At 47.9% G+C, this 23996-nt stretch overlaps 1 protein-coding gene and 1 pseudogene across 6 annotated transcripts in view; one reads left to right on the top strand and one right to left on the bottom strand.

Annotated features, from left to right (window-relative positions):
- LOC147029491 (uncharacterized) overlaps positions 1–8016 on the bottom strand; it is a 210977-nt pseudogene extending 202961 nt beyond the window's left edge. Inside the window, exon 1 of the transcript XR_015055688.1 lies at positions 7195–8016. The product of XR_015055688.1 is annotated as an uncharacterized LOC147029491 (transcript). The remainder of the gene's footprint in view (positions 1–7194) is intronic.
- A 224-nt stretch (positions 8017–8240) lies between these two features.
- LOC147029490 (guanylate kinase-like) overlaps positions 8241–23996 on the top strand; it is a 62875-nt gene continuing 47119 nt past the window's right edge. For 2 of the 5 annotated variants that reach the window (XM_085872000.1, XM_085871999.1), the window contains exons 1-5: positions 8273–8446; positions 19795–19941; positions 21504–21545; positions 21652–21748; positions 23626–23764. In XM_085872000.1, coding sequence (XP_085728126.1) covers positions 19824–19941; positions 21504–21545; positions 21652–21748; positions 23626–23764 — 396 coding nt within the window. In that variant the 5' untranslated portion in view covers positions 8273–8446; positions 19795–19823. Of the gene's footprint in view, positions 8447–8468; positions 8838–19791; positions 19942–21503; positions 21546–21651; positions 21749–23625; positions 23765–23996 lie in introns of those variants that run through there. The other 3 variants (XM_085871997.1, XM_085871996.1, XM_085871998.1) reach the window with 3 other exon arrangements.

Here is a 23996-nt window from a genome sequence, read left to right as displayed (position 1 = left end):
TGACACTTCGTATAAAGTCTATAAGAAGATAATAAGATGCTTTGTAATCCTGCCTACCACCAGGTGGTGTGACACGATACACATTTGTAGAGAAAATTGGGGTATTCCCCTACCCTGAACCCCTGACCCTGCAGCTTTGAAAATGTTTTCTTTCTTTTCCATTTGCCAAGAAGATTCCAACAGTTTGCAATATGATGGGGTTACTACTGGTGGGGCGGATTCTATCAATGGACAGACAGACATAAAATTCAACGGTCAGGTACACCACCGAACTCTCACCCCCAGCTTGTCTCTCTCCACGGCTGTGAGGTTTCATTAAAGACTGGGTTTCTTTTCATTGTGTGTGTGTGTGTGTGTGTGTGTGTGTGTGTGTGTGTGTGTGTGTGTGTGTGTGTGTGTGTGTGTGTGTGTGTGTGTGTCTGCGTGTGGGCCAGTCTTGTAAGTAGATCTGAATAAGTGTTTTTGCTCATTGTCTAACTGTCTCCTCTGAACTGTCCAATGCACACTCACCTCTGAACTGTCACTGAGTTTGAATCTTGACCCAGCTTTGTCATTCTGGTGTCTCGCAGGAAGGGCAAAGCATCAATATGCGTGCTGTCCCGCAGATGGATGTCCATATGTATATATATATATATATATATATATATATATATATATATATATATATATATATATATATATATATATATATATATATATATATATATATGGTAGGTCTGACTCTTTAAAATAATGATTGACTTTTTCATCACGCTTATATCATTTGTATTGTGATGTTGACAGAAAAAAACTGTAACAAACACGTGTGGCATCCGTCATAATGTATAATACAATTACGTCATACTGTGATTGATAATGATGTGGAAGAGCTCATTTTTTAACATTCATTATGTTATCATGAACAAAATTCTTAATTGGTAGAAACTATAAAAGCCAAGCACAGTAAAAACGAGCCAAACCCACGCTCTGCGCGAAGTTTCTAAAGTGAGGGTTCATTAGGACGTCAATATATCCAGTGTTCACAATGTGATTTATAGAATTTCTTTATACTAGTGCGTGCCCGTATGTGCGTGGCTGTACGTGCAAAAACAAAACAAAATAATAATTAAAAAAGTGTATATATATATATATATATATATATATATATATATATATATATATATATATATATATATCCAAGAAGAAGAATTGTGACGTCAATTGTGATGTCATAGCACCGTGTCCTGTCAATGTTTTGGTAAATAAATGGCCATAACTTGGGAACCACTTGTCCGATTAATATCAAACCTTGAAAAGGCACATCCACAGGGCCCCAGCAATATACCTGACAAGTTTCAATTAGATCGTACCAGTGGTTGTCGTGAAACAGCGGAGAGAGACAGAAAGACAAGCCGGCAGGCGACATGGGTGGTCGCTATATAATTGCATACCAGTCATACAGTTTTTGACGGATCGGGCTGAAATTTTTTGACAAAGAGGTTAATTATAGTGCGCATAAAAGCGCACAGGCCGATTTTTGATTTTCGAAAAAAAAAAATATAAAAAATATTTTTCGGATTTTTTTCAAAAATATCAAAGTCCTGTTGCAAGGCAATGGTGGCGTCCATAGCAACGGTGCTCAAAAGCATACAACTCGATCCTGCGATGAACCTACCAGTCATTTCATCAAAATCAGTTGACTCCTCTGGCCTCCAGAGCTGTCCATTACATACATACAGACAGACGGAAAACCTGAGAATAACGGTAGTCTCGCGACCACCAAACACACAGAGATTGCTGGAATTATAGATAGACTAGTGCGTGCCCGTACGCGCGTGGCCGTACGTGCGTGGCTGAAGAAGAATTGTGACGTCAATTGTGATGTCATAGCACCGTGTCCTGCCATTGGTTTGGTAAATCAATGGCCATAACTTAGGAAACACTTGGGAAACAGCTGAAACGGATGAAGAAGAACGATATCAAACCTTGAAAAGGCACATACTCAGGTCCCCAGCGTCAATTGTGACGTCATATCAAATGAAGAAGAATGGTGACATAAATTATGACATCATAGCACCATGTCCTGTCATTGATTTTGTAAATAAATGGCCATAACTTGGGAACCACTTGTCCGATTAATATGAAACCTTGAAAAGGCACATCCAAAGGGCCCCAGCACTATACCTGGCAAGTTTCAATTCGATCGTACAAGTGGTTGTCAAGAAACAGGTGTCACAGACACACAGACACACAGACAGAGATTGCTGGAATTATAGATAGACTAGTGCGTGCCTGTATGTGCGTGGCCGTACATGCAATTAAAAAAAAAAAATTGTGACGTTAATCGTGACATCAGAGCACCGTGTCCTGTCATTGGTTTGGTAAATAATTGGCCATAACTTGGGAACCACTTGTCCGATTAATATCAAACCTTGAGAAGGCACATCCACAGGGCCCCAGCAATATACCTGGCAAGTTTCAATTAGATCGGACCAGTAGTTGTCGTGAAACAGCGGTCGCAGACAGACAGACACATTGAGATTGTTGGAATTATGCATGGATAACAATGTTTCTTATTACATTTTTTGTGTCAAATTCACTTTCCGAGGTAGTCAGCGTGTGCAGAAGAGGGTTTAACATTGCAGACGCTGTTTTCTCGGAGTGGCATTACGGCTCTCAGCGGTGACGGTCTGTCGACGACAGACGTAGTGACGTCAGCGAACGACCGATGATGTAATGACGTCATTACTCCTCTCAGCGGTGACGTCACACGTCGCCATGCAAACGAATGTAAAAATTAGAAAATCGCCAAAAATTCCCAAACCTGTCCATCTGGCACGATCTCACATAACCCATGCTGTTCATCAGACCACAGAGCACCCACATGACGAAATCGGCGACAATTCGTCCAACAGTTTCGGAGGAGATACGTCCACGAAATATGGCTTAGCGTATTAATATAAAAATATTTATCATGTGAAATGATTGACGAAGTGTTTCGGGAAGGTTGTGACTTTCATGGCTCAACATTTTTTTTTTTTGTATACCTTGGTCGAGGCTCGTATGAGAGCTAACACACAACTCACAGCAAGGAGGCATGAGACAAGAGGGGCGGGAGTGGAAGGGACAAAACAGTGGGGAACAGACACATTAGGTGAACTGTGGAAGGGAGAGGGATGCGGATGGGACGGGGAACATGGCGAAGAGAAGATGGACATTTCAGGGACTTTCAGGAAGGAAAGCAGGAGAAATGAAGGAAGTGGGCTTGGGTGGATTATCGGGGGTAGAAAAGATCGAGGATTTGGATGGGGGAAGATAAGAGGTGGTGGTGAACAGCTGTTTTGAAAGCCTGGAGGGAAGAATGGGAAAGAATAGAGTGAGGAAGTTTATTCCAAAGGCGGGAAAAAAGAGGAATGAAAGAGTGAAGATGAGCAGTGATTCGTGATTTTGGTAGTTTTACCAGAAGGGGGTTGTTGGCGGACCTTGAGCGCCCTGTGGAAATGTGGTGGGGACAAATCGCAGAGAGAGCAGGGGGGGAAAGGCTGGAGAGGAGTCGGTAGAAGACAGAAAGACCACCGACCAACCTGCGGTGATTGAGTGAGAGGCCCAAAGACTCAGCTTCATTGCGGGAGATGCCGATGATCTCAAATGCCCTGGTTTCGACAGCGTGAAGCCGAGAAAGGTGGGAGGCAGGAGCACCAGCCCAGAGGGGAGAGCAGTACTCCATCAGGCTACGGACAAAAGCTTTGTAAGTGGTCAGGAGCTCAAGAGGGCCGAGGAAGGACTTAGCACGACGGAGGATTCCCAGTCGGCGACTGGCTTTTGAGGCGAGGTTGGAAATGTGACTTTCCCAGGAAAGGTCATGGCAGATAGTGAGACCTAGAAGCTTGAAAGAAAAGACTTCTTCCAGAGGATTGTTGAGAAAGTGGATGGGGGGGTTTTGTAAACGGTCCTTTCGAAGAGACATAGTGAGAGTGTGAGATTTGTCCGGATTGAAAGACATGTTCCACGTGTTGGACCAGTTTGTGATTTTATCCAGATCTGCAGTGAGCGAAGAAGCTGCTGCTTGCCGATCTGAGGGATGACAGATGGTACGGCAGAGGGTGGAGTTGTCGGCAAAGAGAAATAGAGGATTTTCCAGAGAGTCTGAGAGATCATTGATGAAAACCAGAAAAAGAACAGGGCCCAGAACGCTACCTTGAGGAACTCCAGCCTGCACAGGAAGAGGAGATGAAAGAACTCCATTTAGGGCCACACGTTGACTGCGACAGGAGAGGAAGTCTGCGAGCCATGAGTGGAGATGGCCTTGAATACCATGGGAAGAGAGTTTGGTGAGTAGTGCAGGGTGCCAGACTGTGTCAAAAGCACGTGATATGTCCAGGGATACGGCTCGGATTTCCTGTCTGGCATTGAGAACCTCCATCCATTGATGGGAGAGCAGAAGCAGCATATCCAGGGTAGAGTGACCTGGTCTGAAACCAAATTGATGATTGGAAATCAAGCCATTGGAGAAGAGGAAGGATTTCATGTCTGAAGCGATGATGGATTCCATCACCTTGCTGATGATTGGGAGAAGGCTGATTGGTCTGTAGTTACAGGGATCTGTTTTTGCACCTTTTTTATGCAGGGCAGTGATGTTAGCAGATTTCCAAGCAGATGGCAGATGACCTTGGGCAAATGAGATGGTGAATAGAACAGAGAGAGGGTGAGCAAGAGCAGAAGAGCAGGCTTTGAGGACACGTGGGCTGATGCCGTCTGGACCGGTTGCAGAATCTGACTCGAGGTTTGAAAGCAAGCTCTCCACCTTGTCAGGAGAAAAGGATACAGAGTCCAGGGACAGTTGGGTGCGACTGGGCAAAGTGGGTAGAGATAGTGATGGGTTTAGGACACAAGATTTAGCTGCAAACACCGAGTTTAGACATTCAGCTTTATCACGTGCGGTATCAGCAGTGCGGCCATTTGAGGTAAGGGAGGGATGGAGGGGGAACATACACCAGAAACAGATTTGATTAAATGCCACCAGGATTTTGAGGAGGGAGAGAGGTTTGAGAGTTCAGACTTGAGATGAGAAAGATGTTGTTTTCTGGCTCTCCTGAGGGTAGATACACACTTGTTCCGAGCTTTGTGGAAAGAACTGAGATTGCCCTCAGTTGGGTTTTCTTTCCATGAGGCAAAGGCAAGTTGTTTCAGGACAACTGCCTCGCCACAAGCTTCAGTAAACCAAGGGCGGGAGGAAGGGTAAGACAACTGAACACGAGAGGGGATAAATCTGTGCATGAGGGAGAGCAAGTTTCTTTGAAAGAATTCCCAGGATGAGTTGATGTTTGAGAAAGTAGTGATGGGAGACCAGTCTGTAAGTTTGATGGCTGCTCGGAGACCCTGCCAGTCGGCTTGAGTGAAATGCCAGACTCGACGGCGGTGAGGTGGTTCTCTGATAACAGCCAGAGAGATGTCCACTTTGACAAGGACGTGGTCAGAAGAACCAATTGGAGCGAAGGAAGAGCAGCAGATATTGTCAGGGAAATTTGTCAAAATCAGATCCAGAAGAGATGGAGTACCATTGGTTGAGATCCGGGTCGGGAAGTTGACCGATTGAGTCAGTCCCAATGAGTCGCAGAAAGCTTTTGCTGAAGTGCCTTGACAGGTGAGAGAGTTAGCCACACCTAGCCAACTGGCGTGATGACAATTGAAGTCACCACATAAGCGGAAGAGAGAGTTTGGATGAGAAGATAGAAGATGGTCCATGTTTTCGGATAGTGAGGTGTAGATGGAGTCATCACTGTTCGCTGGACGGTACAGTACACATATAAACATGAGGTGGGAGTGGTGGGGAAGCCGAAGCCAGAGGTATTCCTGGGGGTGTGGGGGAGTGAGAGCAGTGCATGGAGAGTGAGGAATAGAGTCTTTGATGAAGAGAGCAACACCTCCACCAGGACGAGGCTCAGGTCTGTCATACCGTAAGAGGTAGTAATCAGGGAGAGATACTTGGGAGTCAGACACGTCTTGGGAGAGGAAAGTTTCTGTTAGGCAGATAATGTTTGGTTTGTCAGTGGCAACCTGTATGGAAAGATCTGAAAGGTTTGAGCGAAGGCCCCGGATATTTGAGGTCCACACTTTTAATGAAGAGGAAGGGGTGGAGGCTTTGGGTGCAGGAGGTGGAGGGGGAGGGTAGGACAAGGGACGAGGGGGGCAGGTAAGGAGGGTTGCTGAAGGAGTGTGGGGTATTGCAGAATAGCGAGGGGAGGGGGCCGAATGAAGAGGAGAAAAGGCTCTGTGGTGCTGGGGGAGAGGGGGGACAAGAGACAAGGAAGAAGGCAGTTGAGGATTTGAGGAGGTGGAGTGAAGAGATGGAGGTGAGAGGGCAGTGGAGGGAGGCAAGTTGGTGGATGAGAGGGGGGCAACTTTGAGAAGGAAGAGTGAGGGGGATGAAAGGTGGGAGAAAGGTGAGGGGAATTTTTGAGAGAGGTGAGAGGGAGGCTTGGAGGGAGAAGAGTGGGATGGTTGCTTTGAGAGTGAGAGTGAGGGGTGAGGGGGTGAGTTGGCACTGAAGTTGGAAAAAAAGAATGGTTGATGGAAAGCGAGCATCCATGGCAAACTGTGGTTTTTAAAAGTTTTAGGTCAGAGATGCGATTTAACACAATTCTTGATGGATGCAATGAAGGCGAATTCAGAGCATGGAGAGAAGAAGCGCTGTAATAGTTGGATTTTTTAGGCAAGGAATGAAGGAGAGGTCGAAATGAGAGCAGTCTGTTAAAATAGCAGAAGAGTAGTGCATTGTGAAACAGTAAAGAGTACCACATGTGTGAGAGAGGAAGATGAAGCATTATAAGATCGTTTTTGTTGTTAAAAATAATGTATGAGAGAGTTCAATAGATTCAACAGGTTTAGAAAGACGTTCGTGACAAAAATCTGAAATCAAACATTCACATAATTAGTTTTTGACGATGTGAAAAGTAATTATTTTCCTGCGGAAGAAATGTGCCCAAATGTATTCTCCAGAAAGATCAATAAACACTCGTACCTCAGAAAGCATTTTGTAGCAAACAATAAATTGATATCCTGTCACCCTCACAAACCATGTTTTTTTTTCGGTAATCTAGAGTTACCATGGAAACACCTCAAAACGACATTTTGCACAGGTGTTGACAACTACAACACTGATTGAAATCGGCACACGTGAGGTTAAAATTCCACACCAAATGTTCTTTGTCATACCATAGGTAAGGGCATCAGAATTTAGAGCACTTTTGGGGGCTTTACGTCACAGCACTATTACTGTCGTCCTAGTTTCTCTGCGGCCAGAAAAAAAAATCCATCGAAAAAGGACTGAGTTTCGTGAGCAAGAGCCAAGAGAAACGCGCACACACATCGTTCTTCTTTTTCTCCAATTCTCTCGAACTGCTGACTCATCCAAAAATATCACCAGAACCATCCGAGACCGTCGCTCATCGGGACTATGTAAATCCCGATGAGCAGGGAGAAAAATGGATGAGAAAAAGATGCTTTAAGCAAAATAACAAAATTTAAAGAAAGACAAATGAAGTACTATTTTGATACCACAGCGGACCTGACATTTACTACGTGAGACACCTCTAAAGTTACACCTTCCATCATTGATGAAAAAAATCAGCTTCTCCTTCTCTTCTTTTTCCTCTTCCACCCCACGAACGAAACAATTATTCTTCAATCAGAAAAAAAATCATAACAAAGCATAATAAATTTTTTTTTTTTAAAGAAAGACAGAAGAAATACTATTTTGATGCCACAGCGGACCTGACATTTACTACGTGAGACACCTCAAAAGTTACACCTTCCATAATTGATGAAAAAATCAGCCTCTCCTTCTCGTACTTTTCCTCTTCCACCACACGAACGTAACAATTATTCCTCAATCAGAAAAAAATCATAACAAAACATTACAAAAAAGATAAAAAAATTTTTGTTAGGATATAGTGAGAAAATAAACATAGAATTTGAAAAGATAAAGAAGTGTATTAAATGTACAATCTATCTATAATTCCAGCAATCTCTGTGTCTGACAGGAAAAACAGGAAAAATATCAATGAAAAAGGCGTAAGAAAAAAAAAAGAAAGAAATTACGTCAGAGGAGGCAGAAGAAGAACACTAATATTCCACAGAATGTAAAAATGAAGAAGAAGATTCAGTGGATTAAGACCAATATTCCACAGAAGACTAAAATGAAGAAGAAGATTCAGAGTATGAAGACTAATATTCCACAGATGACTAAAATGAAGAAGAAGAAATTCAGAGGAAGAAGACTAATATTCCACAGAAGATTAAAATGAAGAAGAAGAAGATTCAGATGAAGACGACTAATATTCCACAGAAGAATAAAAATGAATAAGAAGAAGAAGAAGAACCAGAAGAGAAAGAGGAGGAGGTCGATAATTTCCGATTGTGGAAACAGGAAGTCAAAGCGGAACAGCATCTTAAATCCAAGATACCGGTAAGTATCATCGACATGTTTTTTAAAAGCTGTTTTTTTATCGAGACATGTTGTGTTCGTCTTCTCGAGCTCCATTCGAAACGTTATCGTGATTTGTACCTCACTCGGTATCGCGAGAAACCTTTGCCGGTTGGTTCACGTCGTCTCTTCTGCCCTTCGTGGTCTATGTTGTTCATATCCATGTTGTCTTTGTTACTCAATGAACTTTCCGTGCCTGTGGGCTCTGCGTACTCCTTTCAACAACTGCCCATGAATCGAGTCAATGAACTCGTCTCCACTGTCATTCATTATCTCGATCATTGACATTGAATTTGTTTCTCCGCTTTCAATTTACTGACGAGAGCAAGAGGGAGGATACGATTTGTCGTTCAGTTCGATCTGCAGTTTCTTGGTGAGAGGAATGGATATTCACTTTAATATGGCCCTTGTGTTATGTCATGACGAACTCGGTCAGTTATTTCAATTAAATACTTGGTTTGATTATAATGTCCCTTCTCCCCCTCCCCTCCTTCCTCTCTCTCCTCCCCTCCCGCTCCTCCCTTCCTTGCTTCCTCCCTCCTTCCTTTTTCCTTTCCTGCTTCTTCTTTCCCTTCCTGTTTCTTCTCTTCTTCCTTTCTCCCTTCCTCTCTCTTCCTCCTCCTGCTTCCTTCTCTTCCTTCCCTTCCCTTCCCTCCTGCTTCCTTTCTCTTTCTTCCTTCCTTCCTCTCTCAAGCCTTTTCCTTTTCCTTCCCTTCCCTTCCCTTCCTGCTCTTTCCTTCTCTTCCCTTTCTCTCCCTTCCCTTCCTCTCCTGCTTCCTTTTCCTTCCCTTCCTCTCCCGTTTCTTCTTCCTTCCCTTCCCTCTCCTGCTCTTTTCCTTCCCTTCCCTCCCTTCCCGTCTTCTCCTTTCTCCTCCTCCCTCCCGCTCCTTCCCTTCCTTCCTCCTTCTTCCTCTTCCTTCTTCCTTCTTCCTCTTCCTTCCTCCTCCCGCTTCCTTCTCTCTCTTCCTTCCCCTTCCTCTCCTCCTGCCTTTTTCCTTCCTCTCCCTCCCGTTCCTTCTCCCTTCCTCCCCTTCCCGCTTCCTTTCCTCCCTCCCTCCTCCCGTCTCTTCCTTCTCTCTCCTCCTCCGTCTTTTCCTTCCTTTCCCTTTCCTCCTCCCCTCCTGCTCTTTTTCCTTCTTCCTCTCTCTTCTCTTCCCTTCCCTCCCTCTTCCCGCCTCTTCCCTTCCTTCTCCTCTTCTTCCTCCCGTCCTTCTCTCTCCTCTCCTTCTCCTCCTCCCTCCCGCTCCTTCCTCCTCCTCCCTCCCTCCTCCCGCCTCTTCCTCTCCTCTCTCTCTCCTCCTCCCGCCTTTTTCTTCCTTTTCTTCCTTTCCTTTTCTTTTCTTCCTTCCCTTCCTTATTTTTCCTTTCTCCTTCCTTCCTCTGGTTTTTCCTTTCCTTCCTCTTCCTGTTTTTCCTTTCTTCTTCCCTTCCTGTCTTTTTCTTTCTTCTTCCCTTCCTCTGCCTTTTCCTTCTTCCTTCCCTTCCTGTCTTCTTTCCTTCCTCTCTGCTTCCTTTCTTCCCTTCTGTCTTTTCCTTCTCTTCCCTTCCGCTCTTTCCTTTCTTCCTTCCTCTGCCTTTTCCTTTCCTTCCCTCTCGTCTTTTCCTTCTTCTTCCTCCCGTCTTTTCCTTTCCTCCTCCCGTCTTTCCTTCTCCCCTCCCGTCTTTTCCTTCTCCTCCCTCCCGTCTTTTTCCTTTCTCCTCCCTCCCGTCTTTCCTTCCTCCCTCCCGTCTTTCCTTCTCCTCCCCCCGCTCCTTCCTTCTTCCTCCCTCCCGCTCCTTCCTTCTCTTCCTCCCTCCCGTCTCTTCCTTCTCCTCCCTCCCGCTCCTTCCTTCTCCTCCCTCCCGTCCTTCCTTCTCCTCCCTCCCGCTCCTTCCTTCTCCTCCCTCCCGTCTCTTCCCTTTCTCCCTCCCTCCCGTCCTCCCCTCCCCCCGCTCCCCTCCCGCTCCTTCCTCTCCTCCCCTCCCGCTCCTTCCTCTCCTGCCCTCCCGCTCCTTCCACTCGTCCCCTCCCGCTCCATCCTCTCCTCCTCCCGTCCTTCCTCCTCCCCGTCTCTTCCTCTCCTCCTTCCTCTGCTCTTCTTCTTCCTTCCCTTCTGCCTTTTCTTTCCTTCCTTCCTGCTTTCCTTTTCCTTTCTTCCTTCCCTTTCCCTGCCTTTTTCTCTTCTTCCTTCCTCCCGTCTTTTCCTCTCTCCTCCTGCCTTTTCCTTCTCTTCCTCTCTCCCGTTTCTTCCTTTCTCCTCCCCTCCCGCCTCTTTTTCCTTCCTCCCTCCCGCTCCTTTTTCCTTCTTCCTTCCTCCGTCTTTCCTTTCTCTCTCTCCCTCCCGCCTCTTCTCCTTCCTTCTCCCTCCCTCCGCTTCCTTTCCTCTCTCCTTCTCTCTCCTCCCCTCCTTTCTCCTTCTCTCCTCTCTCTCTCTCCTCCCTCCCCCGTCTCTTCTTTCCTTCCTCCTCCCGTCTCTTCCCTTCTCCTTCTCTCTCCTCCCCTCCCGCTCCTTCTTCCTTCTCCCTTCCTTCTCCTCCCTCCCGCCCTTCCCTTCTCCTCTCCTCTCTCTCCTCTCTCTCCTTCTCCTCCCTCCCCTCCCTCTCCCTCTCCCTCCCGCGTCCTCCTTTCTCCTCCCTTCCCCTCCCGCTGCTCCTCCTTCTCCTTCTCCTCCCTCCCGCTCCTTTTCCTCTCTCTCCCTCCGTCTCTTCCTCTCCTCTCCTCCCTCCTGCTCCTTCCTCTCCTCTCCTCCCCTCCTGCTCCTTCCTCTCCTCTCCTCCTTCCTCTCCTCCCGCTCCTCTCCTCTCTCTCTCTCTCCTCTCTCTCTCTTCCCTTCTCCTCTCCTCTCCTCTCCTCTCCTCTCCTCTCCCTTTCCTTTCTTCCTCCTCTCTTTCTCTCTTTCTCTCTTCTCTTTCCCTTTCTTCCTTTCTCTCCTTTCTTCCTTTCTTCCTTCCTTTCTCTCTTCCCTTCTCTCTTCTCTCTTCTCTCTTCTCTCCCTCCCTCCCCTTCCTCCCTTCCCTCCCTCCTCCTCCTCTCCCCTCTCCTCCCTTCCTCCTTTCTCCCCTTTCTCCCTCCCTTCCCTCTCTCCCTCCCTCCTTTTCCTTCTCTCCCTTCTCCTTCTCCCCCGTTTCTCCTCTCTCCTCCCTCCCCGTCTCTTTCTCCTTCTCTCCTTCTCTCTCTCTTCCTCCCTCCCGGCTCCCTTCCCTTCTCCTCTCTCTCTCTCTCTCTCTCTCTCTCTCTCTCTCTCCTCTCTCTCTTCTCTCCCTTTCTCCCTTTCTCCCTTTCTCCTTTCCTCTCTCTCCTTCTCTCTCTCTCTCCTCTTCTCTCTCTCTCTCCTTTCCCTTCTCCTCCTTCCTCTCTCTCTTCTCCTTCTCTTCCCTTTCTCTCTCTCCTTCCCTCCCCGTCTCTTCTCTTCCTCTTCCTTCTTCCTTCTCTCCTTTCCTTCCCTTTCTTCCTTCTTCCTCTCTCCTCTCCTCCCGCTTCTCTCTCTCTCTCTTTCCTCCTTCCCCTTTCCCGCTTTCTTCTTCCTTCCTCTCTGCTTTTTCCTTCCTTTTCCTCTTCCTTTTCTTTCCTTCCCTTTCCTGCCTTTTTCCTTTTCTTCCTTTCTTTCTTCCCTTTCTCTCTTTTCTTCCTCTCTGCCTTTCCTTTCTTCTTCTTCTTCCCTCCTGCCTTTTCTCCTTTTCTCTCTTCTTCCTTCCCTCCCGTCTTCTTCCTTCTCCTTCTTCTTCCTCTCCTCCCTCTCTGCTTTCCTTCCTTCCTTCCTTCTCTCCCTTCCCGTCTTTTCCTTCTTCCTCTTCTCTTCCTTTCTTTCCTTTCTTCCCTTCTTCCTTCCCTTCCCGTCTTTTCCTTTCTCTCTCCTCTTCTTCCTCTCCTCTGTCTTTTCCTTCTCTTCCTTCTTCCTTTCTCTCTTCTCCTCCTCCCGCTTCCTTCCTCCCTCCTCTTCCTTTCTCCTTCTCTTCCTCCCTGCCTCTTTCCTTCCTCTTCCCTTCTCCCGTCTTTTCTCCTTCTCTCTCCCTTCCCTCCCGTCTCTTCTTTTTCTCTCTCTTCCTCCCGCTCCTTCCTTTCTTCCTCCCTCCCGCTCCTTCCTCTCCTTCCCCCTTCTCCTCCTCTCTGCCTTTTCCTTCTCTTCTTCCTCTTCTCTCTCTCCTCCCGTCTCTTCCTTCCTCCCCTCCCCGCTTCTTCCCTTTCTCCTCCTCCCGCTTCTTCCTTCTCCTCCCTCCCGTCTTCTCTCCTCCCTCCCGTCTTCCTTCTCCTCCCTCCCGCTCCTTCCTCTCCTCCCTCCCGTCTCTTCTCTCCTCCCTCCCGTCCTTCCTCTCCTCCTCTCCCGCTCCTTCCTCTCCTCCTTCCTCCTCCTCCTCCCGCTCCTCTCCCTCCTCTCCTCTCTCCCTCCCGCCTCTTCCTCTCCTCTCTCGCTTTTTTTCTTCTTCCTTTCATTCTCCTGCCTTTTCCTTCTTCCTTCCCTCCTTCTTCTCTTCCCTTCCCTTCCTGCTTCCTTTTCCTCTCTTCCTGTCTTTCTTCTTCCTCTCTCTGCCTTTTCCTTTTCTTCCTTCCCTTCCCGTCGTTTCCTTTTCTTCCTCTCTGCCTTTTCCTTCTTCCTTCCTCCCGTCTTTCCTTCCTCCCGTCTTCTTCCTTCTTCTCCCTTCCCGTTCTTCCTTTCTTCCTTCCTCCCGTCTTTCCTTTTTCCTCCTCCCGTCTTTTTCCTTCTCTCTCCCTTCCTTCCCTCCCGTCTCCCCCTTCCCGCCTCTTTCCTTCCCTCCTCTGCCTTTTCCTTTCTTCCTTCCTCTGCCTTCTTCTCTCCCGTTTCTTCCTTCTTCCTCCTCCCCGTTCCTTTCTTCCTCCTCCCCCCCCGTCCTTCCTTCTCTCCTCCCCCCGTCTTCTTCTCTCTCTCCTTCCCCCGTCTTTTCTCTTTCCTTCCTCCTCTCTCTGCCTTCTTCCTTTCCTTCCCTCTCTGCCTTTTTCCTTTTCCTTCCCTCCCTGTCTTTTCCTTCTCCCTCCCCTCCCGCTCCTTTTTCCCTTCCTCCCCCTCCCGGCCTCTTCCTCTCTCTCCCCTCCCGCTCCTTCCTTTCCTCTCTCTCTCCCGTCCTTCCTTCTCCTTCCTCCCTGCCTTTCTTCTTCCTTCTCTCTTCCCTTCCCCGCTTTTTCCTTTCTTCCTTCTTCTTTCTTCTTTCTTCCTTTCTTCCCTTCCCTGCCTTTTCCTTTTCTTCTTCTTCTTCCTCTTTCCTTCCCTTTCCTTTTCTCTTCCTCTCAAGGCTTTTCCTTTTCTTCCTTCTCTCTCTCTGCCTTTTTCTTCTTCTTCCTCTCGCCTTTTCTCCTTTCTTCCTTCTCTTCCCTTCCTGCCTTTTCTTTTCTTCCTTTCTTCCTTTCTTCCTTCCTCCTGCCTTTTTCTCTCTTTCCTTTCTCTCTCTTCCCGTCTTTTCCCTTTTCTTCCTTTCTTCCCTTCCCGCCTTTCCTTTCTTCTTCCTCTCTCCCGTCTCTCTTTCTTCTTCTCTCTTCCTCCTCCTGCCTTTTTCTCTCCTTTCTCTCTTCTTCCTTTCTCTCTCCCCGTTTCCTTCTTCCTTCCTCTTTCTCTCTTCTCTCTTTCCCTTCTCTCTTTCTCTCTTCTCTTCCCTTTCTCTCTTCTTCCTTTCTTCCTTTCTCTTCTTCCTTCCCTTCCTTTCTCTCTCCCTTCCTCCCGCGCTTCTCTCTTTCTTCCTTTCTTCCTTCCCTCTCTGCCTTTCCTTCTCTCTCCCTTTCCCGTTCTTTCTCTCTCTCTCTCTCTCCTCCCGTTCCTCTCTCTTCTCTCTTTCTCCTCCTCCCGTCTTTCCTTCTCTCTCTTCCCTTCTCTTCTCTTCTCTTCCTTCTCCTTTCCCGTCCTCCTTCTCCCTTCTCTCTTCCTTCTCTTCTTCCTTTCCTTTCTTCCTTCTCTTCCTTTCTCTCTTCTTCCTCTTCCTTTCTCTCTCTCTCTCTCTCTCTCTCTTCCCTTTCTCTCTCTCTCTTCCTTCTTCCTTTCTTCCTTTCTTCCTTCTTCCTTCTCTCTTCCTTCTTCCTTCTCTTCCTTCCCTCCCGTCTCTTCTCTCTCTCTCTCTCTTCTTCCTTTCCCTTTCTCTCTTTCTTCCTTCTTCCTTTCTCTTCCTTTCTCTTCCTTTCTCTTCCCTTCCCTTCCCTCCTCCGTCTTTTTCCTTCTTCCTTCTCTCTTCTTCCTCCCTCCCCCGCTCTTCCTCCTTCTCCTTCCTCCCGCTCCTTTTTCCTTTCCTTCTTCCTTCTTCCTCCCTCCCGCTCCTCTCTCTCTTCCTCTTTTCTTTCTTCCTTCTTCCTTCTCTCTCTCTTCCCTTTCCTTCCTTCTCCTTCTTCCTTCTTCCTCTCTTCCTTTCTTCCTTCTCCTCTTCTCCTCTCTCTCTCTCTCTTCTTCCCTTTCTCTCCCTTCTTCCCTTCTCTCTCTTTCTCTCTTTCTCTCTTCCTTCTTCCCTTCTTCCTCTCTCTTCTCTCCCTCCCGTCTTTCCTTCCCTTCCTTCCTCCTCCTCCCTCCCGCCTCTTCCTTCTCTTCCCTTCTCCTCCTCCCGCCTTTCCTCTCTCCCTCTCGTCTTCCCTTCTTCCTTCCCTTTCTCTCTCTCTTCCTCCCTCCCGCTCCTTCTTTTCCTTCTTCTCTCCCTCCCGTCTTTCCTTTCTCTCTTCCTCCTCCCGCTCCTTTTTCCTCTCTCTCTTCCTTCCTTTCCTTCCTCCCGTCGCCTTTCCTTTTCTCCTTCTCTGCCTTTTTTCTTCCTTCTTCCTTTCTTCCTTTCTTCCTTTCTTCCTCTTCCCGTTTCTTTCCTTTCTTCCTTTTCTTCCTTTCTTCCTTTCTCTCTTCTCTTCCCTTTCCTGCCTTTTCCTTTCCTTTCTTTCTTCTTCCTTCTTTCTCTCTCTTCCCCCTGCCTTTTTCCTTCCCTTCCTTTCTTCCTTTCTTCCTTCTTCCTCCCTTCCCCGTCTTTTCTCCCTTCCTCCCTTTCTCTCCCCGTCTTTTTCCTTTCTTCCTTTCTCTCTCTTCCCTCCTCCCCCGTCTTTTCTCTCTCTCTCCTTCTTCCTTTCTCCCTTCCTGCCTTTCCTTCTCTCTTCCCTCCTCTTCTTTCTTCCTTCCTCTTTCCTTCCCTTCCTGCCTTTTCTCCTTTCTCTTTCTCTCTTTCTCTTTTCCTCTTTCTCCCGTCTTTTCCTTTCTCTTCCCTTCCCTTCCCGTCTCTTCTTCTCCTTCCCTCCCTGCCTTTCTCTTCTTCCTTCCCTCCCGTCCTTCTCTCCTCCCTCCCGTCTCTTCCTTCTCTCTCTCTGTTTCTTCTTTCCTTCCCTTCCCCGTCTTTCCTCTTCCTCTCTCCCGTCTTTTCCTTTCCTTTCTCCCGCTCCTTCCTTCTTCCTCTTCTCTCTTCCCTTCCTCCCGTCCCTTCTCTCTCTCCTCCTCCCGCTTCTTCTCTCTCTTCTCCTCCCGCTTCTTCCTTCTTCCTTCTCTCCTCCCGTCTCTTCCTTCTCCTCCCTCCCGTCTCTTCCTTCTCCTCCTCCCCGCCTCCTTCCGCTTTTCTCATTCTTCCGCTGTTTCCTTCCTCCCCTTCTCCCGCTCCTTCCGTCCTTCTCCTTCCTTCCCTTCCTGTCTTTTCCTTTCTTTCCCTTCCTCCCGTCTTTTTTTCCTTCTCCTTCCTCCCTCCCCGTCTTTTCCTTCTCCTTCCTCCCTCCCGTCTTTTCCTTCTCTTTTCTCCCTCCCTCCCCGTCTTTTTCCTTCTTCCTTCCTCCCCTCCTCCAGCCTCTTCCTTCTCCTTCCTCCCCCTCCGTCTTCTCCTTCTCCTTCCTTCCTCCCGTCTTTCCTTTCTCCTTCCTCCCTCCCGTCCTTCTTCCTTCTCCTTCCTCCTCCCGCCTCTTCCTTCTCCTTCCCTCCCTCCCGTCTCTCCTTCCTCCCTCCCGTCTCTTCCTCTCTTCCTCCCTCCCGTCTCTTCCTTCTCCTTTTTCCTCCCCTCCCGCTCCTTCCTTCTCCTCCTCCTCCCTGGCTCCTTCTTCCTTCCTCCCTCCCGTCTCTTCCTTCTCCTTCTTCCTCCTCCCTCCCGTCTTCCTTCTCCTTCCTCCTCCCGTCTTCCTTCCTTCCTCCCTCCGTCTTCCTTCTCCTTCCTCCTCCCTATTCTTCCTTTCTCCTTCCTCCCTCCCTCATTCTTCCTTCTCCTTCCTCCTCCCGTCTCTTCCTCTCCTTCCTCCCCTCCCGTCCTTCCTCTTCCTCCCTCCCCGCTCCTTTTTCCTTCTCCTTCCTCCCTCCCGTCTTTCCTTCTCCTTCCTCCTCCCGTCTCTTCCTCTCCTTCCTCCCCTCCCTGGCCCTTCCTCCTTCCTCCTCCCGCCCTTCCTCCTTCCTCCTCCCGCTCTTCTCCTTCCTTTCCTTCCTTCCTGCCTTTTCTTTTCTCTCTCTCTTTTTCTCTTCCTCCTGTCTTTTCCTTTCCTTTTCCTTTCCCTTCCCCGCTTTCCTTTCTCCTTCCTCCCGCTTCCTACCTTTCTTCCTCCTCCTGCCTTTTCCTTCTTCCTTCCTTCCTCCCGTCTTTCCTTTCTTCCTTCCTCCCTCCTGCCTTTTCTCCTTTCTTCCTTTTTCTCCCGTCTTCTTTCCTTTCTTCCTTTTTCCTCCCTCCCGTCTTTCCTTCTCCTTTTTCCTCCCTCCCGCTTATTCCTTCTTCCTTTTTCCCTCCTCCCTCCCCTGGCTCTTCCTTCCTTCTCCTCCCTCCCTCCTGCTCCTTTTCCTTTTCCTCCTCCTCCCTCCTTCCTTCCTCCCTCCCGTCCCTTCCTCTTCCTCCCTCCCGCCCTTCCTCCTTCCTCCCTCCCGTCCTTCCTTCTCCTCCTCCCTCCCGTCTTTTCCTTCTCCTTTTCCTCCCGTCTCTTTTTCCTTCTCCTTCCTCCCTCCCGCTTCTTCCTTCTCCTTCCTCGTCCTCCCGTCCTTCCTTCTCCTTCCTCCCTCCCGTCTCTTCCTCCTTCCTCCTCCCGTCCTTCCTCTCCTTCCTCTCTCCTTCCTCTTCCTTCCTCCTCCGTCTCTTCCTTTCTCTCCTTCCTCTCCTCCCTTCTTCCTCCCTCTCCTTCCTCTCCTTCCTCCCTCTCCTCCCATTCTTCCTTCTCCTCCTCTCCTCCCATTCTTCCTTCCTCCTCCCGCTCCTTCCTTCTTCCTTCCTTTCCTGGTTTTCTTCTTCCTTCCTCCTGTCTTTCCTTCTTCCTTCCTCTGTCTTTCCTTTTCTTCCTTCCTCCTGTCTTTTCCTCCCTTCCCTGTCTTTCCTTTCCTTCCTCCTGCCTTTCCTTTTCTCTTCCTTCCCTTCCTGCTTCCTTTCCTTTCTTCCTTCCCTTCCTGCCTTTTCCTTTTCCTTCCTTTCCCGTCTTTCCTTCTCTTCCCTTCCCCTTGCCTTTTTCTCTTCCCTTCCTGTCTTTTCCTTTCCTTCCCTTTCCTGCCTTTTCTTCCTCCTGTCTTTTCCTTCTTCCTTCCCTTCCGTCTTCTTCTTCTCTCTGCCTTTCTTCTTCCTTCCCTTTCCGTCTTTCCTTCTTCCTCTCTTCCGTCTTTTCTTTCCTTTCTCCGTCTTCTTCTCCCTTCCCTCTGCCTTCCTCCCGTCTTTCCTTCCTCTCCCGTCTCTTCCTTCCTGCTCCTCCCGTCTTCCTCCTCCCCTCCTGCCTTCCTTTCCTCCTCCCGTCCTTCCTTCTCCCTCCCCGTCTTTTCCTTCCTCCTCCCGTCTTTCCTCCTCCCTCCCGTCCTTCCTCTCCCCCCCGTCTTTTCCTCTCCCCCCCGTCTTTCCTCCTCCCCCCCGTCTCTTCCTTCTCCTCCCTCTGGGCTTTTCTCTTCTTCCCTTCCTCTCTGCCTTCTTCTCTTCCTTCCCTCTGCTATTTTCTTCCTCTTCCTTCCCCTGCTTCTTTCTTCCTTCCCTTCCTGTCTTTTCCTTCTTCCTTCCTCCCCGTCTCTTTCCCTTCCTTCCTCCCCCGTCTTTTCCCTTCTCTCCCCCCTCCCTTCTGCCTTCCTCCCTCCCGTCTTTTCCTTTCCTTCCCCCTCCCCGTCTTTTTCCTTCCCTTCCTCCCGTCTTTTTCCTTTCCTTCCTCCGTCAGCTCTTCTTCCTCCCCCTCCCGTCTTTTCCTTTCTTCCTCCTCCCCCGTCTTTTCCTTCCTCCCTCCCGTCTCTTCCTTCTTCCTCCCTCCCGCTCCTTTTTCCTCTCCTCCCCCTCCCGCTCCTTCCTTCCTCCCCTCCCGTCTCTTTTTCCTCTCCTCCCCCCCTCCCCGTCTTTCCCTTCTCCTCCCCCTCCCGTCCTTTTTCCTCCTCCCGCTCATTCCTTCTCCTCCCCTCCCGTCATTCCTCTCCTCCCCCCCTCCCGCTCATTCCTCTCCCTTTCTCCTCCCCCTCCCGCCATTCCTCTCCTCCTCCCTCCCGCTCATTCCTCTCCTTCCTCCTCCTCCCCCTCCCGCTCATTCCTCTCTCTCCTCTCTCCCGCTATTCTCCTCCTCCTTCCTCTCGCTATTCCTTCTCCTCCTCCTTCCCTCTCGCTATTCTCTTCCCTTCTCCTCCCTCCCGCTATTCTCTCTCTTCTCCCTCCCGCTTACCTCTTCCCTCTCCTCTCTCTCCTCCCGTCATTCTCCCTTCTCTCTTCCTCTCTTCCCTCCCGTCATTCCTCTCTTCCTCCTCCCGCCTATTCTCTCCCTTCCTCCTCCCCTCCCCGCTGATTCTCTTCCTTCTCCTTCCCTTCCTCCCGCTCATTCCTCTCCTCTCCTCCTCCTCCCGCTCATTCCTCTCTCTCCTCTCCTCCTCCTCCCGCTCATTCCTCTCCTCTCCTCCTCCCCTCCCGCTCATTCCTCTCCTCTCCTCCTCCCCTCCCGCTCATTCCTCTCCTCTCCTCCTCCCCTCCCGCTCATTCCTCTCCTCTCCTCCTCCCCTCCCGCTCATTCCTCTCCTCTCCTCCTCCTCCTCCCGCTCATTCCTCTCCTCTCCTCCTCCCCTCCCGCTCATTCCTCTCCTCTCCTCCTCCCCTCCCGCTCATTCCTCTCCTCTCCTCCTCCCCTCCTCCCGCTCATTCCTCTCCTCTCTCCTCCTCCCCACCCGCTCCTTCCTCTCCTCCCCTCCCCTCCCCTCCCGCTCCTTCCTCTCCTCTCCTCCCCTCCCGCTCCTTCCTCTCCTCTCCTCTCCTCCCCTCCCCCTCCTTCCTCTCCTCCCCCCTCCCTCCTCTCCTCCCCCCTCCTCCTCCTCACCTCCCCCCTCCTTCCTCTCCTCCCCCCTCCTTCCTCTCCTCCCCCCTCCTTTCTCTTCTCCCCTCCCCTCCCCTCACTCCCCCTCCACTCCTTCCCTCTCCTCCCCTCCCCCTCCACCTTTTCTCTCCATTCCTCATTCCACTCCTCCTCCTGCCTGGCTGGAAATGCTGCAAAGCAGGTTTCTCTCTTCCTGTTGTGTTGCCTGCAATGGAAGCTACAAGATGTCGTCCCCTTGTGCTGAGTGGTCCATCTGGATGTGGGAAGAGCACCATGATTAAGAAGCTGATGGCAGAGTTTCCTGGATTCTTTGGTCTCAGCGTTTCACGTGAGCTCTTCGACGATGTCATTTTGTTTTACTTTTGCACCAACTTTAGCCTGTATCCTCAATCCTTGGCAGAAGGCATTTCAGCAAATGAAGTGGTCCAGGACAATGAACGAATGTGAAGCATGATTTAACAGTGTAACTCCTCCTATTTAGCTGTAATTTGACAGGCAGGATGTTTTGTGCCTTGAGAACACCTGTGCCAAATTGGGCCTTGGGAGCCAGGGAATGTCTTGTCAGTCATTTGAAATCAAGGACTGATTTCTCGACCCTCTGAGTTGTGTAGCTTGTATCTAACTGGCTGAAGTGAAGGTGTGGGCTGGAAGCATATCCTGGAGGTATGCACACTCACCTCTGAACTGTCTAACCTGAGTTTGAATCTTGACCCAGCTTCAAACTGTCATTCTGGTGTCTCACAGGAAGGGCAAAGCATCAATATGCATGCTGTCCCACAGATGGATGTTAAAATTGAGCGTCCTGTCTGTCAGCATTGGATGTGGATGGTTAAGATCCGACGGTGTCTTTCGTGAAGAGGAGGTGAGCTATTACCGGCACCTTGACTAAATTCAAAAAATTCCTGCCCTAACCTACAGGAGGCATTCTGTCAGTCATACAACTGCGCTCCCCTCAGCCAATGCTACTCTCAGCCATGTGATGCACACAAAATAATAAGAAGAATAATGTGAAGGTGGGGTACTAGGTCTGCTGCATATATGAAGAGAACTTTGGTTCGGATTGAGAGAGGATGAGTCACATTGATGTGATGACTATGCACCAACTTCGGCCTGTATCCTCAAACTTCGGCTTCTAGCCTGTGTTACAAACAGACACTTTAACCAAAATCTTGAAAAAAATTAAAAATAAATTTTCATATCCGCATTAAGATCTTCATCAAAATCGCATCCATTAGTCCTTATCACACACCCAACCTGTCCACCGAGTTTCGTCTGAATTACAGACACCTTGATCAAAGTCTTGAATTATTATTATTTTTTTTTTTAAATATTGTATCTTGATTCGGATCTTCATCAAAATCAAATCAGTTCATCTGAATCCGTCCACAACTTCTTGAGATATCCTGCTTACAGAGAGATGAACAGACATGGGTTAACACTGAAATATTTTCCCAACTAAAACATGAGAAAGGTGAAAATTAGCCGATTTGACATATACTCCACGTCGACTTGTACGCCAAAAACGATGGTACTTGGTTTTGCAACTTGATTCCATACTTTAGTTGGATTCCAAGCCAAAAATATGTCAATCTTTCTAACTCAGGCCTTAAACTTTTCTTGAAAAAGAGGCAAAAAAAGATTCATCATATGGTTTCGGTGTTTGACCTGGATAAGCTGAATTGACATCTCTTTTTATACGACAATGTATTAATGAGTACTGTTTACACAAATGTATTGCAGTTGGAGATGTGGAGAAAACTAAACCTAATCTCTACATCATATGGATCTGCACCTGAGGTCACAGCATTTTAACAATGCCAAACCAATGATCCTTCGAATAAGACATGTGATGTAAAAAAATTTAATTGAACTTTGTGTCTTGTATTTTAGATACCACAAGAAAACCAAGGCTTGGAGAGGTCAATGGCAAAGGTTGGTTTGCTGTTGATTGAGTAAAAATCTGAATACTTGTCAGTGTTCAGAAGCTACTTTGATTTTATGATTTCAACATGTTTATTCTTGGATCTCATTTTTGCAGATTATCATTTTGTGACGCGTGAAGAGATGCACAAAATGATCAAGGCTGGAGAGTTTGTGGAACATGCTGAATATGCTACAAATATTTATGGGACCAGGTGACTTTTAGAGTTCATTGCTAAATCTCTGCACGACATTGATTGTCCATAAGCTAAATGATGGTTGTGCGCAATACCTCGACTCTATTAAAACAAACAACACACCAAACTGTACATGTTAAAAGTACTCTGTTTTAGCTTGGCACCTGGTGGGCTTAAGTGTGTGCTTGTTAGCTCACCTGGAACATATTTACAGGCAGCTTATGGGACGGCGCGTCGTCCGTCCATACACACTTGCAACTTATTCTCTGAAACTACACACACAATTTTGTTAAAACTTGACCACAACCGTCATCACCTGTGATGTACCAAAGTTTTTTTCACGGCATTAAGTATATCGGGGTTTGAGGGGGGTCAACGGGAGGGTGGGGTGGGAAGTGGCCCCCAAAAGAGGTATTTGCTTACTTCTCCAAAACCACACACACAATTTCGATGAAACATGACCACAACCTTCAGCACCCGTTATGTACCAAAGTTTGATCACACCATGAAAAATATTGGGGTCTGAAGGGGTGTACGGGGGTGGGTTACCCCTAAAATATGTATTTGCTTTCTTCCCTGAAACCACACACACAATTCCGATGAAGCTTGACCATAACTTTCATCACCCGTGATTTACCAAAGTTTGATCACACCATGAAAATATATTGGGGTCGAAGGGGATTTACTGGTTGAGGGGTGGGGGTGGGGGTGGGGGTGGTGGTAACCCTCATGCTTATATGCTTCCTAAAATTTTCACATTTTGCAAATCTTAGTGGTTTACCAGGCTGTTTGGGAGTTTCTTAGTGTTAATATCCTTTTAAAAAAACTTGTTTGTATTTTAGTTGCAATAACAAATGAGCTTTAAAAGCTGAACAAACTGCAATCAGTGTTTCACAACCACCCTGGCAGGATGGCCTGGAGGTACGCACACTCGCCTCTAAGCCGTCCAGCTTGGATTTTAAACTCGACCCAGCTATAAAATATAAAGTCATCCTGGTGCTTCACAGGCAGGGTGATTCATCATATATGTGTGCCGTCCCTCAGATGGACGTAAAACTGGAATTCCGTCTGTCATCATTGGTTGGTGAATATTAAAGATCCCGCAGTCTTTGTCGTGAAGAGTAGGCTCGCTATCGCCAGCACCACGGCCAAATTCTGAATTCCTGCTCTAAACTTCAGAAGCCTTTGCATCAGCGGCACAGCTGTGCCCTCAGCCAATGGTGCTGACCTGCAGCCTTGTACTGTAGATGAAATAAGAAGAAAGAACCCCGCTCCCTACACCCCCTTTACCCTCCCCTCGTACAAAGCCTTTTAATTATCAAACTGATAAACTTTTAACACAGCAGCTCTTGTGCCTTGATAGAACACCACAGATTGATGCATCATGACTTTGAGAGAGGAAAATCTGATTCAATTAATCCATTTGGGGACAGTCTTGTCTCGGTTCTCCTGTTGCTCATTTATCTGGAAGTTTATTGAACTTTGGTGTGGAAAGAAAGCTCTCTTCTTGCATGCATTTCAACATGAAAGGCACTCTGACTTTGAGTGTATTCTGTTTGGAAGCAAATTAACCTCTATCATTGGTCTGTTATTTATTTATTTTGGTCTGTTTGTTAAAGTGAATTTTGGTGTCATGCTTTGATCATCAGTTAAGAAGAAAAATTCTCAGATAAATACTTTTAAGAGTTTTATATCAACAGCCTAAAGCATTACAGCCATAATAGTTAATTAAAATCATGGATACTTATTTTATTATTTTCAGAGAGAGGGTATGTTGTACTCTACTTTAAGGTGACATTTGTGCTTGTACATTTTACCTTGACAAATTTGAGTACTGCACTGTATAAGTAATGCTTCCTGCTTTTAATTTTTATTACTACTACTTTTTTTTGCAGCAAACGAGCGGTTCAGTCGGTGGTGGATAAAAATCAGATATGCCTTTTGGATATTGATATGCACGGTGTGGAAAGTCTTAAATTGACGGACCTGAACCCACTGTACTTTTCCATCCAAGCACCATCCATCAAAGTTTTGGTATGACTCCTCTCAATAACCTTCCAAAGTGTTTAGGGTCTTGTTCTGAAAATATAATATCCTCTGTTCATTAAAGGCCCCTACTTTTTTATCCATAACTAGCAGAGGTCCCTTGGTATGTTTCTCCCCTACCTCTAATCGTCCCTGTTTCTGTACGATCCGTCTGTTGATTTTTATTTTTTTTTTTTACTTTAATCTACCACATCATGAAGATCAGCACAGTCAAATGCCC

The sequence above is a fragment of the Eptatretus burgeri genome, chromosome 3 (genome assembly GCF_056783735.1).
Source record: "Eptatretus burgeri isolate ZD-2024b chromosome 3, Ebu_testis_v1, whole genome shotgun sequence".
Classification (NCBI taxonomy): Eukaryota; Metazoa; Chordata; class Myxini; order Myxiniformes; family Myxinidae; genus Eptatretus; species Eptatretus burgeri.
This window is presented reverse-complemented; position numbering and strand designations above follow the sequence as displayed.